At 53.0% G+C, this 14,420-nt stretch overlaps 1 protein-coding gene across 1 annotated transcript; it reads left to right on the top strand.

The window, feature by feature from the left end:
• The first annotated feature begins 2,313 nt into the window (after window positions 1–2,313).
• On the top strand, window positions 2,314–6,108 carry LOC146425151 (C-C motif chemokine 19-like). The gene is made up of 4 exons (XM_085042736.1): window positions 2,314–3,066; window positions 4,175–4,298; window positions 4,658–4,754; window positions 5,254–6,108. The coding sequence occupies exons 1-4, from the start codon at window positions 3,009–3,011 to the stop codon at window positions 5,272–5,274; spliced, it is 300 nt and encodes a 99-aa protein (XP_084898862.1). The 5' UTR covers window positions 2,314–3,008; the 3' UTR covers window positions 5,275–6,108.
• The last annotated feature ends 8,312 nt before the right edge of the window (window positions 6,109–14,420 follow it).

A 14,420-nucleotide genomic window follows, 5' to 3' on the forward strand; every position in this document is an offset into this window, starting at 1 on the left:
CAGCCTGGGGAGCATCTGTCCTGGGGGCTCCTGTGGCTGTCAAATCTTCAGCAAAGTAGCAGCATGGTCAGTGCTCCCTGAGGAGAGCCCAGGGGTGAAGGTGATACTCACATGGTCTGTTTACATTTTGATGGGTTGGATTTCCCACAGGCATCATTTGTCCCTTCTGATTTCCACTTGAATTAACAACTGCATTATCGAGGTTTCTGCAGGGGTGAGTGCTCTCGGATGCTTCATACTGCATCCTGTGGTGTCCTCAGGGCTCAAGCTCCAGAGCTCCCTAATTGCTCAGGAAGAGGCTTAAATGAGTCAGTGCACACGATGCTCTTTCTCATCCCCACCAAATCCCCTGCCTGCTCGTGCCTCTGGGGACCCTTGAGCATCCCTGTCTTTCCCATCTGCACCACCTAGTCCCTGAGGCTCAGCCCTGCAAGGGAGATAGCTGATCTTCCTGCATGCCACAGGGATGCACTTCAGAGATGACTACACTTTTCTTAGAAATCCTACTGACCCCAGAAGAGGGGGGAAACCCGCCACGTTGCCCTTTCATAATACTAGTGGAAAACCCCTTTCCTCACTCTCTGGTGTGTTTCCTGGGGAGCAGAGGCGTGTGAAGCAGATGTGCTTTCACCCACTTGGCTCCCAGACAGCTCTCATGAGGAGGAATGACAGTTCCCTTTCCTGCCCATGCTGCTTTCAGGGGCTGTGGGCAGCTCAGAGAGTGGGTGTCCCCTGCAGCCAGGGGTGGCTAAGAGGTTTACTCCCAGAAGGATATATTCCCTACTCAGCATGTTTTTGGTGTAGAGCCAGTTGGGGGCCAGCAGCAGGCAGGAGACCCTTGTGTCAGGGAAGTGGCTGGGGATTGCCACATTCCCCAAAGCGCCATGGGGTGCAGGACCCAGCAGTGCCTGGAAGAGGGAACCACAGGCATGGGACTCCCCCCACTCCTTGCCAGCCTTTGGTTGTGTTCCAAAATCTGTCAAATGCCTTGAACATGCAAGGAGGTGAGGGTTTGCTGCTGGGCAGCACCTCCAGCAGCCCTTGCCAGTGGGTCAGGGCTCTGCTCTTGGGACCCACTCTTTGCAGAGGGTCAGACCAGCCCCCAGTGAGGAGCTGGCTCTGGGTTAGGAGCAGCTCTGGCCACCAGCAACCAGGAGCTGTCAGCCTCCCTGCTGTGACATCTCTTTGGCAGCGTCCTGAGGAGATTAAGTAAAGACCAGGTTGCAGAGTCAGCCCACATCCCAAACCTGCAGGGAGCCCGGGGTTTATGATGGATGCTAATCCTCCACCACCTAAACTCGCCTTCTGCTGGTTTGTGAGTGTCAGCAGGTGCTGACTGAATTTAAGCCGGCACATCCTGTTTGTGCTACTCCTCCTGCCCACCAGCTCCTGCCTGATCCCTTTGCCACAGCGCTGGTTTCCTGGGATGCCGGAGCAGCCAGAGGCAATGCTTTCCTGATGGAGGAGATCACCCCACACATGAGGCTGGGGCTGGTGCTGGTGCTGGTGCTGGTGCTGGTGCTGGTGCTGGTGCTGGTGCTGGTGCAGCGTTGCAGCACCATGTCTGGTGGCATGGCTGGAGTCTACTCTTGCTTCTTGCCATGGAGTGGGGAAGGGGCAGAGCCAGATATCTCCTGTTGTTGAGAGGAGCAGAGGGACTCATGGGGGTCCCTGGTCCCAGCTTTGTGTCTTGTACCAGTGTAAATATTTGTCCACATGGAAGGGGTCTGTACAGTGCTCTCCACTGAGGTGCAAGGAGTGTCCAAAGCTTGAGCATGGGAAAAGGTGCAGGCACAGAGACTGTTCCAGGATTTGTTCACTCATTGCAAAATGTTTTTTCTATTGCCAGGGGGAATTTATTTGATGCCTTTATGTTTTTCCTGCCCCATGGCTCCTCAAAGAAGACCCTGACTCTGCCATCTCCAGCCCCCTACAAGGCAGCTGCTGACAGCAGTGAGCCTTCCATCGTTCCTTTCCTGGGCTGCACAGACCCAGTGCTCTCTGCCTCCCACAAGGGACTGAAGCAGCCTGGATTAAGGGACATCCCTGCAGGTGACACTGACACTGGCACGGTGGTGAGTCACCATCCCAAGGAGAAACAACCCCCGTCCCTGTGCTCCTGTGAGGATTAAAAGCTCTGGTCCTTGCTCTCGGCAGTGCCCACGCAGTGGATAAGCTGCTGGCACCCTGTGCTGTGCACACAGCCTCTGTGGGGGATTTCTGCTCTTGCATGGAGAAAACTTGTTTACAGGAGGCTCTGTAGCAGCCTTTGGCCAAGAATCCATTTGGTGGGATACCTGGAAATCAGGTTGTCTTTTGGCCCGTGAGATCTTGGAGTGGAGCATGCTGACTGGGCTGTCCTCCCTCTGCCAGCTTCGGATGTGCCTCCACACAGGCACTGGGGAGGGCAGGGGGAGGCAGCCAGGATTCAGCAACCAGATGAGGAGACTCTGGGGGGAGACAGCCATCACCACAGTACCAACATATACCCCCAAAATGGGGTTGAGGCAAGTTCTATCCCCCCCCCCCCAGCATCAGATGGTTGAGCCTATGTGAAATTTAATGTGAATGTTCCAGAGATATCTCAGAGAAGAGACTGGGCAAGGTGTGGGGTGAAATCCCCCATGTGCCATCCCAGCACCCTGGGGTGTTTTGATAAGGTAAAGGGACCCTGGAGCTGCCTGGTCCTGACCAACATGGCCTGAGTGCTGGCAGAGAGGGTGAGAGAGTGTTTGGTTACAGGACCACAGAACAGCTGGCTGCAGGGAAAGCAGCTGCTGGGATCTTCGGGAAATGCTCAAAGATTAAAATCCAGCCTGTAGTAAGACTTGTTACAGCCTTCTCTTCAGCTGGGCTGTTCAAAGAAACTGAAAGCCATGGGCTGGAAGGATATATAAGCAGTGGGGAGCAGCAGCAGCAGCAGAGCGCAGGGAAGCTGTGCAGAGCTCACCTCTCCTGCCTGGAACTCCATTGCCTCCAGCCCATCCTCTGCCAGACTCAGCAGCAAAATGCAGCGGCTGCATCTTCTCTGCCTCAGTCTCCTGATGCTGGGATGTATCCTGGATGGTAAGAGGGGACCTCTCAGGCTGCCTTTTCTGCAGAAGGGAGAGAATTCAGTTCCTTCTCTCTTTTGCATTTCCAGAAGACTTTTAGAGGGACACATGGCTGGGGCTCTATTGCAGCCCTCCTGCACCTTCTGCTTGTAACCTTTCCCAGAGGGACTTTGTCCTGCCCAAAGTTCAGAAAGGAACCTGCAGGACTCTGGGGATGGGAAGGTGTGTTTGGGAACGGCCATGGAGCAATCCTGCCTCCCAGTGCCCTAGCCCAGCTTGCACACACTGGGCTGGGATTGCCTTGGTCCCACTTTCTGCAGTACACCAAGGGAGCATTTGTCACCCTGTGGCGTGGGGCAGCCTGGGGGCAAGTGTCAGGGCTGGGAGCCGGAGGGAAGGTGTTTGTGAGGGTGGGGCCCAGGTCTGAGGGGCTCTTGGTGTTGGACATGGGGTTTGCACAAGTCACAGCTGTCGGGGTGGGTGACATCAGACCCTCTACTCCGTGATGGGGAGCTGGGGGGTCCAGATGCCTTGTGGTGTTGGGCCACACCTTGCTGTTGGGGGCTACAGATGTCTGTGGGTGCTGCCAGCCTTGTCAGGTGTCAGCAGTGAATGCAGCATTTGCTGGGAGGGCGACTGCGAATCTCCTTCCCTGCAGGGAAGTGCAGACAGCTCTGTCCTTCAGCTGTCACAGGAATGATCTGTGTGGGGTGGGCTGGTGATGGGGTAGCTGCCAAACCTGTGATTGCTTCTGTAAGTAAAGCTGAAGTCACTCCCAGCCCCTCGGAAATGCATGTCTGTGTTGCAGCACCCTGAATTGGGGTGAATAAAGACCCCCATGCCCTGCCTTGCCAGCTGGGGTGCAGGAGGGGCACAGGCATGCAGAACAGTTGCCTTCTGCCTGTTTGGTGTTCCTCATCTCCTTTGCTTTCCGCCAGAAGGAAGCAAAGGGCTCCCGGCACCAGGGTGTGAACGCAATAAAGCTGGTGCCTGTGTGCCCCGCCGGGGCAGCGTGTGACAGCATTCCTGGCAGGCACCATCCTGTCAGAGCCCCTGCGCCCTCCAGGGAAGCTGGGAGAGGTGCAGCTGACCTCAGCCTGCATGGTGTGTTCCTCCTCCAGTGCACGGCGGGAACAACGTCCTCGACTGCTGCCTGCGGACAAGCGAGACGCCCATCCCGTGGCGGATTGTGCAGGATTACCAGATCCAGCTGGTGCAGGATGGCTGTGACATCCCTGCTGCCATGTAAGAGCCCAAGTGGTGATGGCTGAGGGACAAGGCTCCGTGATGGCCAAGGGATGGACCTTGCAGGGAGGCAGAGTTGGAGGTAGAGCAGGATGGAGGAGGGATGCTGAGCTGTATTTGAGGGTGAAGGAATAGGGAGATTTGTGGAAGAGATCCTGGAGATCTTCCTGAAGAGGCTCAGCCAGAGGGGAGCAGCTGAGAGGGGAGAGCATGGGACAAAAGCCAGAGAAGGAAGTAATCTAAAGGTAGAGATGGAAGAGGGCAGTGAGGTAGGCAGTGGGGGAGCTTGAGCTGTTCTTGAGCAGCCGTGGGGTGTCCTGCTCATTAGATCTTGTTTTTTTCCTTCATGGGCCTGGCAGATTCATTACCACAAAGGGCAAGCGCCTCTGTGCACCCCTCCATTCCCCGTGGGTGATTCGTCTCCAAGGGAGGCTGGATGCCAGCTCTGGCAGGAGGGTAAGGACTATGGCTGTTCTCAGCCAGACAGGCGGTCAGCTGGGCAGTGGGTTAATCCACGGACAAACAGAGTCTTCCCAGTATGACTGGGCTGCTGGGAGGAGCAGGGACATGCTCTACTTAGGCATGGAGAATTTGTCTTTGGTCTCTATCCCTCCCCCCTCCAACTGGAACCAGTCTGTCTCCTTGGCAGTCCCTCTTCCCCCCCAAATAAATGCAGCCCTGGGACTTTTGTCCACCCAGTGTCACTCTTGTCTGAGGCTGACGTGTGCCATGGCAAATGGCACTGGAAGCAAACCCCTCCCCACTTGTGCCCTGCAAGCTTGGAGTCTGCTGCTTGTGCATCTTCATGGGGAGGGCTTGTGATGAGTTTGGTGGGTGCTTTGCAGGCCTTGACAGGTTCATCACTGCCATGGCTTGTCCAGCAGAGGCAGGGACTCTGGGGAGGCTCCTGCCCCAAGGAGCACACTAATACCAGTTGGGTTTTTCACTTCCCCAGGCCAAACCCCAGGGCAAGTAGGTCCTGAAGAAAGCCATGGCTGGTCCCAATACCTGGAGTGGGACCAGCTCCCAGCTGTGAATCTGATGCTAATGGAGCCGACCTGCTTCCACCTCCAGCCTCAGGGCTGACCCTCCTTGAGGCTCGTGTCAGTGCATGGGGATGGGCAGAGCCCTGTCTGCTCTCTCTTTTCCCTCTGTCTTCAGTGTGACTCAGCAACCTGCGTCAGTCTGAGCCAGGGGCTGCTGGGCTCCATCATCTTTGCAGCCTGGAAGCTGTTTGATGGACTGATCTGCAAGATGGGGACTCTCAGACTTCCCTTCAGCCCAGCAGCTGTGATCTCCAGCTCTAGTCTGATCCCTTTGGTTTCCATTCCCAGACCCAACCTAAAGTCCTTCTGCATCCCTGGGAAGGGCTGCCAGCACAGCACAGTGTGGAGGTGGAGGGCAGTGATGATGTTCCACAATGGCCATACATTGTGCTGATCCTTGATGAGCACAACCCAGATGCCCTCAGACAATGTGTGGCCGAGGTGGTTCCTCTCTCACTCCTGAATCCTCTGCACCGTTTCCCTCCTGCCCTTCCTTGCAAGGGTAGAAACACAGCCAGTAATGTGGCAGCTTCAGAGCTGTAGCCCCTGCTCTCCTCAGGGACAATGCCCTCCTTCTCAGTCCCCCAGCCTGACACCACCTTCCAGCCCTGCCTTGTGCCTGTGCCTGGAGGTCATGCTGCTCTCACATTATTTGCTGCTAGATCTGTTCATTGCAAAAATTCCATGTGTATGCTGCTTATTTACTTTTTTTTTTAAATGTTGTGCTGTGATTTTGTTAAATAAAAAGAAAAGCCAGCAGATAATTTTTGTGCCTCGTGTTTGAGCCCAAAAGCCAGCGTGGAGTGTATAATGAGCAGTCAACACTGCCTGCCATGCTGCAGTGGCAAGGGGGGGCTGTGCTGGAGTGTGGGAGAAGGAAAGACATTCATGGGGTGAAAGATGCAGCAGCTGGGCTGCAGGTCTCTCCTGGGAGTCTCTCAGCACTGTGACAAAGCAGGAACTCTGCTCTGCGTTGCTCAGCCAGGCGACAGGAGCAGGTCCCTAGGGGAAGGTGGGCAGGGATGGGGTAGGAGGGAGCATGCCAGTATCTCACCATCCAGCCCAAAACACTTCAGTCCTGCCAGTGCAGATGCTGGGTTGGGGCTGCCCAGCTCTCAGCTTCTATGGGAGCATGGATCATGGAAGAAGTGCTGCAGGAACAGGAGCTTTGTCCTTGCAGTCAGGGGAAACTGAGACACAGTGCTGTTGATTGCCCTGGTGGGTCAGTTCTTGCTGGCAGCTGGGGTTCAGGTGAGCAGAAAGATGAGCTTTTGGGGCAATGGAGGCTGCTGAAGACACCTATTTCTGGGCACATCCATGGATAAGGCACAGATGGCAGCCGCCACTCATCAGCTGTAGCCTGAGAGTCTGTGGCCATTTTGCTCCTGAGCCTTGGGTCTGCTGTGCACTCTGACTAAGGCCTTTCTGTCTCAAAGTGTCCTTATATCCCCTTTTTCCAGGCCATGTGATGTTTGAACAAAGCTGTTCTGTCCAGCTGAAGTACAGGCTGAACATGCACAGGCAGGATTTATGCAGCCAATAGCCAGGCACCATCTTCTCATCCCAAGCACCACAGTGTCAAATGTGACTGTCCACATCATAAAGTTAGTCGGGTTTGGTGCTAGCCAGCATGCCTTGGTACAGGTTAGGAGTGAAATGGACTCTTCCTGAAGGCAAGGGGGACATGGCCACCAGGCCTCAGGGGATGGCATCCATGGTGGTGCAGTGGCTGGACTGCTCAAGGCTGGGATTGTCCAGGTACCTGATGGCTTTTTGCTGACACCTCCTGCATGCAAGCTTAATTTTGTCCCCTCTCCTCCCCTGGCTGCCTGGCTCCCTTTGTTGGTGGCTTGTTTCTCTTTCAGGTGCTCTCCCCTCTGGGATTTTCCACCCTGGTGTCTGCACATGCAATGGCCCAGGCTTGGATGTGTCTGAGTGTGACTCTCCCAGAGCACCAGCTCTGTCCCAGATCATTAACTACAGTGACAGCCCCGGCAATTCAATCCTGGGCAGAAGCAGGAAGAGAGGGAAGGCTGGTATGGGAAGAGAGGCCAAGACAAACAGTGTGAGTGGGAAATGAGGACAACTGGCAGTGGCTTGGACAGAAGCCTTCCTGCTGCTCACTCAGTGACCTGTGAGGGGGCCGTGGCTGGGGTAGGGGAGGATGCTTGGCATGGATCTGCTCCGAGGCTGAGCTGCTGCAGCTGGAGCAGGTCCCTGTGAAGGGTTCAGACTGCCAGAGGGGCTTAGCCTGGGGTGGATCAGATTCATCCTTGGCTGTAGGCTACCATGGCAAGGAGAGCAGTGTCCTGGACCAGGGAAAATGAGGGAGAAGGGGCTTGCACTGATCTCTTGGATGTTGGAAGCAGGTTAATCTATTTCCATCAGGGTTTAAGGGATGTGCTGGCCAACCAGCCTGTAAGAGCATGGCTGCAAATCCCAGCGTTCCCATCTCTCCTGGGAGCAGGAAATGTGTTCTCCTCAGAGCAGTGCAGCTGCACACCACAGATCCCTGCTAGGTCCTTGTTTGCCTTGGTTCTCGAGTGGATGGTGATCCAGATCCCAGCTCTGGCAGCAGGCTGCTCCTATCCCCCAGGGAGGACAAAAGGAGATGCTGTCCTGGACCAGTCCTGACTGCTGTCCCTCCTCCAGCCCTGCAGCAGCCTGTCCCCCCACTCCAGAGCCCAACTCCTCTTGGAAATCTGTCAAAAGCCAGCCTGGTTCAGTGCCGAGTAAAATAGGGAGTGAGTTTGTCTGATACAAAATGTCAACGATCTCTTTAGAGGGAAGAAGCCGCTTTCCTTAGAGAAAGCAGCTAGTCACTGCCATGTCAAAAACGTCGGTTCCCAGCCAAAAGCTAGTTTCAGTAAAAAAGTCCTCCTGTTTCTCTCTCCCCAGACATGTTTTTCCTGCTTTTTTCCTACCCTCACTGCATCCTCATGGCATGGTGCAGGACCAGAATCCATTGCAGTGCAATGCAGACATACACTCAGTAGCTCTGGAGTTACATGCAGAGATCACTTTGGCTCTGGAGCATTGGCTGAATCACCTGTAGCCCTTTATCCAAATCTGGGACCTGCATTTCACATGTTGTGGAGTAACAAGATGCTATAATTGCAAAGCTTTCACAGGGAGGTGACAAAGCAGCAGCTCTCTTGGTGACTGTGCACAAGGAAGGAGAGAAAGGACAAGGCTGCATCTATGTGAGTAAACTGAGCAGGCTTTGGGTCACTCCCTGGCTGCCAGAACTTGCAGCTGGGATCATGAGAGCACTTGTGTGTCTGCCTGGTATGGTGAAAACAGTCTTGGATGCTGCCCAGGCTGAGTTCAAGGGGCACCAGACACAGCAGGCACAATCAGATGTGGTGTCAAAGTCTGATCTGGCACAGGCAGACCCGTCTGGGGGGTAGGACTGAAGGTTCCATGGCAAAAACACCTGTTTGCTTCTCAGCAGCAAGAGTAAGGCACCAGAGGGAAATGCTGTGCTGGTCACCTTGGTGCCACAATACCATTTGCAGGCACTTTACTGGAATTGGTTTTGTCCCTTGCCTCCAAAGAGATGGTGCAGGGGCTTCTTCTGTCACCAGCATCCCCCATGTGTTGCACATGCTGCTCCTGGAGTGGCTGTGGAGGAACCAACTGCATCCTTCCCACATGGACCTGCAGGCAAGGTGAGCAGCACCACGCAGGCTAAAAGCTGTTCTGTCTCACAACCTTCACACAGCTTCTTCACATGACTCCCTGGTGCACAAGAGTCAACAGAGGTTGTGAACATGCCCTGGGCACATTTGCCAGTGCAGGGGCCAGTTGTTCCCCATTCTGGTGGTCTGCTCTCCTTGGTGCCACAGCAAGGCACTGCTGTCCCTTAGCACAAGTGCCAGATCCAGCTGGCAGGATCTCAGGGATTTGTCTTGGTTTATGTGAGGAGATGGGATATGTGGATGTTTAGGAAGGTTGGGAAGCCAGATGAGGAAAAGCCCCTTTAGTCTTTTTCCATTGTACAGTTTGCTCTTGCCTAAACAATATGTGTGGATGATGGAGAGGGTCAGACATGGCATCTCTCATCCTCAGGCCCCTGCTTGCTCTCCCCTCATTTCCAGCATATCATCACCACTCACTGCTGCTTGTCTGGACACCTTCTGTGGAGATTTGTCCTGTGGGAAGATGCCAGCACTCTCAGCCAGGCTGTGTGGTTCCAAGAAGGAACTGGTGGTATTCCTGCCATGCTCTGGTGCAGCTGAGCTCTCCCTGGTGCCATTGCCCAGCCTGTACCTCCATGGCCTGATTGCCAGGACTGGAGTGTGGCAACAGGGTGTTTGTCCAGGCTCAAGCTCCTGGAGTCAAACTGAGCCCAGAGGTTGTCTTATATGGAGACCCTTGTACCTAGACAGGACTCAGCTTTGTGTTTTCAGAAGTAGCAGGAACTACAGCTCATTGCAGTGTGGGAGATCAGCTGCAGGCTAAGCATAGCTTTGCCCACATCCCAGGGCTCAGCACAGCCTTTGGAAAGGGAGAGGGGGGGACCCATCCTCTCTGCCCTCAGAGGCACCTGTCTTCTCTCTACACACACTAGCTGTAAAAACTGGAGATAAAGACAAAACCAGGAGGACAATCAAATAGAAGACTTAACCTGCTGACAGAAGGCTCTGGAAAATACCCATTACCCATCCCTCTCAAAGGTGCAGTAGGCAGTGACAGGAGGCTTAGTGTCATTTCTGTGGCTTTCCCCACCTCTCCCTTCTGTCTTCCTGCTTAGCTGTGCCTCCAGGTCAGGTTTTTTCTGCTACCCACAATGTGTCCCCTGGACGGAAGGCTGGGGGGAAGCTATCCCCCTTTTCTCAATTGCTCTGCAACCACAGCAAAATGGCAGGGATACAGGGCAAAACAGAGCTGGATCTGTCAGAATCTGAGATGAAGGGTCACCACCAGCTTGGTCTGCAGGGATGGGGCTTGTAGTGGGCTAGTAAAGATCTGGTTAGCTCTGCTTGGGATAAGGGGGACAGCCATGGGGCTAGAACCGGGCAAGCAAAGAAGACTTTGGAGCTTCTCATGTGTTTGTGAAATTGTTGTGCAGCATGAGGCTGGCTGGGATGCCTTATATCCATGAGAAATCGTTCCTTGTCCACGATGAAAAGGGAAAGCCAGAAGATTGCTGAAAGCAAGGCAGACTTAGTGGCTCTTCCTGCGATCTTTGTTAAGATCTAACAAGTGCAAACCTCTAATCCTGGTGTCTCACTCTGTCTGCTTGACCCTGTGCTGCCCAGTTGCTGCTCAATTTCCTTGGATCCTTCTGCCTTAGATAGATTTTACTGGCATGGTGACTATTCTGTGCCTGTTCAGAGGATTTTGCAGCTGGGCTGTGTCAATGCAGATCAGCAAGGTGTGGTGTTTCACAAACTTCCTGGCTTGGGAGGTTCACCTGCTGCAGCCTTTGGTCTGTCCTTTTTCCAAACACATCTCATTCTTCCCCACTTCCCACAAAAAGCCATATTTTCTTTCTTGCAGATGTTAGGGCTGGGAAAGCCCCTCGTCTGCTGGGATGTGCACTGGCTGTCCCCACTCTGCAAACCCACAACTGTGTTTACATGGACATTCCTTAATCCTGTTTAAATTATCAAGCTGTGACTTTCAGCTCTCTGACAGATGGGCAACACTCCAGAAATGTGAGCTGCTGAGGTGGTCTTTGGTGAATAAATCAAGTGCTTTCCTTGCAAGTACCTGCAACCTATAGTTTCCCACCTTTTTATTTAGCTGACACAGCTTTTGGAAAGGCACCAGTCAGTGTTTACAGTGATGGATGACAGCCACTGTACTGCAAAGAGCAAAAGCAGAAGTGTCCCGGAAACGTTACAGCTACAGATTCAGCCTCTTCTCACAGTGCTTGGTTTCATTTCCCAGCCACTGCAATGTCCTCTGACCCTGTCAAGGGCAGCTACCCCAGGGAATTCCCAGTGTTAGAGCCAAGAGGGCTGTAGGTTTCATTGACTGCCTGGGGTGAAAGCAAGGCTGAAATCTGCTGTGTTGAGCCCTGCTGTTTCTGAAGGCTGTGTCTGTGCTGTGCAGTGGCTCTTTGCTGAGCCTGTGGGATTCCGTTGGCTTCAGGAGGGCAGCAGGTCCTGGAGATGCTGTCACTCAGCTCAGCACTTGTCACTTTGGGTAGGGAAGCTCTGTCCTGTTTGCACTGCTTTGCTCCCCATGCCAGTTCAGACACTTGGAGCAGCAGATACTTTGCAGCTTGACAGGGTCTGGTAGGAGGGATGCTCTTTCTACCTTGGTCTAGTTTCCAGCTAAATTGCTCACTAGTCCTGCCGCCAGCAAATCCAACACAGGTGGTTTGTTGCAAAAAATAGCATCTCCTGGCATGCCTGTGTGCTGTAGAGGTGGTGTTTGAAATTGTGTTACTGCAGACTGAAGCAAAAAATCACCACAAAGAGCCATTTGTGAGTCAGCCTCATACCAAGAGGTGCTCAGGTCTCCAGCCCAACTTGGCAGCTGGTGCAGTGCTAATGGAGAAATGAGGGTTGTGTTGCAGTTCTTGGGGATGAGGAAAAAGGGGTACGTGTCCTGCAACTTGCTGTCACTGAATCCAGGTGCTGTCCCCTTCCCTTTCAGCAGGGACAGCTGCTTAATTCATCTCTGAGATTTCTTTAGTCACGATTTTGAACATCACTCATGAGTGGTCCCATAGTGGATGAATTATAAAAATCAGTCTCTTTGGGAGAGGTGGTCCCAGATGGCACAGCTGAACTCTGGAAAGGTGTTTACCAAATTGGGAGGGTTGTGGAGGACAGCAGTGAGTTTTGTCAGAGGCCTAGACTGGCCTCAAATAACAGGCCGAAGGAACTTGAGTTAATCTTGCTTCCAGGAATGAATGACATGGGTCTCCCAGTAAACAGAGGGATATAGCGAAGAGAAAGTGAAAAGAAGTACTGAGTTTACTTCTGATAAGTCAAGAAACCACAGGGGTCAAACTTTGAGGGAAATTCCATTTACCAGCAAAAGGCAGATGAAGAAATGCTGCATGTCCACTGCTGAAAACTTTTACAGTGGGACCAGAGCTCATCAAAAAGCTGGAAGTAGTGCTGGCCCTGGCTCAGCATAGATGTGTTAGATTACCCCAGGTAGTCCTTTCTAAACCTTCTTACCCCCCTCTTACACTGTCCTACCAGGTTCCTAGTTGGTGAGGTGGACTTCTCTGCCTTATGGTGTACTTCTGAGTGCTACATGAAACCCTTCACTTCCCATGACCTTGGAAACCTCTCTAGTAGGTAGAGAAAGGAGGATGGAGTTACACTCTGAAGCCCTCACTTATTTGTTGGGTGCTTGATGTGAGGCTGCCTGTGGTCAAAAGAAATCCTTATTTCTGGATGCAAATTCAGCATATGACCTGGTGCCCATGTGATTAAGGTGCCTTGGGAGCATGGGGAGAGCTTGCCAAGCCAGACTGAAAGAAACAGATCTTGTGTGTCTTCCATAACAAGTACCTTTGAAGTGGAGCAAGCTGTGCAGTACTAATAGTAGAGTGTGAACCATCAGCAGGGAAAACCAGCATTCTTGTCACCATCTGGGCCACATGCTAGGGTGCTCCTGACAAGGGCCTTGGCAGGCTTGGCTCTGTTTCACCAGCATAATTTGAGTTTGGGCCTGAGAAAAAAAAAGAAAGCAAACCAAAGAGATAACAGAAGAGAGCTCTTCAGGGCGAACGTGAAGCCAAGGAGTTTAGCATCAAATGCCTTTTGAAAGCAGCTGTGCAGCCTTGCTCAGAGATAAATAAAGGCTGGTTTGAAGCTGGAGAGCTAGCTGGCAGAACATGCTGTTTCCTTCTTGCCAAACACTTCCCAGACCACCTGTCCTCGCAGGGCTGGGTTCCCTGCAGAGCTCTCATGCTGCTGCATGCTCTGGTGGAGTGGATGGGGGTATTGCCATCATCCTGATGCTCAGCGCAGGCTTGGAGCAAGGGCACAGCTCAGGCTGTCATCTTGAGGGGGATGCCCTTGCAGGGTCCTTTCTCTCTGTGGAGAACTCAGAGAGATGGAGACCATTCCACTTCATGGTATATGCTCATCCTTGTGAGGTTTTGAAGATTTGGAGTGGGAGGCAGCTGTGAGTTTGGCTGGCAGGAGATGTGCACTGCCTGGCCCCCAGGGCAGTGCCAAGCAGAGGCCATGGTTTTGGGTTGGTACAAGGTCTGAAGCATTTGAGTCAAAGCAGGCACTCAACTGTCTGTGCTCAGTGCTGTAACAGAATAAGGAAGGACTCAAGCAAAAAAACATCTGGAACAAGATCAGAAGCCAGACGCTCTCCTAAACAAAAGAGAGGCATGGCCTTGGAGGAGAAAACAGACATGTAAATAGAGATGGAGGGGGCCTACAGAAGGTTGGGTTTCTCTGGATCTCATTTGTCTTCCTTGTGCTGCAGCTGTCTAAAGTAAGTGCTGGGGGGCTGTGGTGTGCTGGAACACGCTGGGGCCATTCATCATGGGCTGTGCTGGCAGCTGGGACAAATCCATGATGAGCAGAACCTTCCAGCTTTCCAGAGGGCTCTGCCTCACTTGTTTTGATGCTCACCAGTTTTGAGGCTGCAGTTTTCCTTGTCATGCATCTAGGCAAAGGTAGGGAGAGAATTACTTCTTTCAACAGGGCATTCACCCCTGTGAATGTGACCCTGAGGTGCTTTTTAACAAGTTGGGCTTCAGGAGGGTCATTGCCCTCTCTGTTTCCAGAATCTCTTCAGTGCACTCTGGTAAGGAATTCCTCCTGGTCCAATTCTTGCCCCTTGTTGACTATGTCTACTTGTACGTACACAAAAGCCTTCTGGATCAGTACTTTCCAGTCTGAACAGCCCCAATCTGCTCAGCATTTCTCCTTCTCTTCCCTCTCTCTTGCTCTGGACAGTGTGTGTGCAGGTGGAGGGCAGGTAGTTCTGCAGGGATTTGATGTGGAGCTGCTAAAATGGGCTTTCTTTGACAGTCAGGAGATCCAGTTTTGGTACAGCTCCAGTGTGAAGAGAGTCTGCAGCTCCATGCCATGCTTGCATGGGCCATCAGGGACAGCTCAGGCAAAGAGCCAAACATCAA

Source organism: Lichenostomus cassidix, chromosome Z, assembly GCF_008360975.1.
Source record: "Lichenostomus cassidix isolate B80296 chromosome Z, HeHo_3.0, whole genome shotgun sequence".
In the NCBI taxonomy this organism is placed as follows: domain Eukaryota; kingdom Metazoa; phylum Chordata; class Aves; order Passeriformes; family Meliphagidae; genus Lichenostomus; species Lichenostomus cassidix.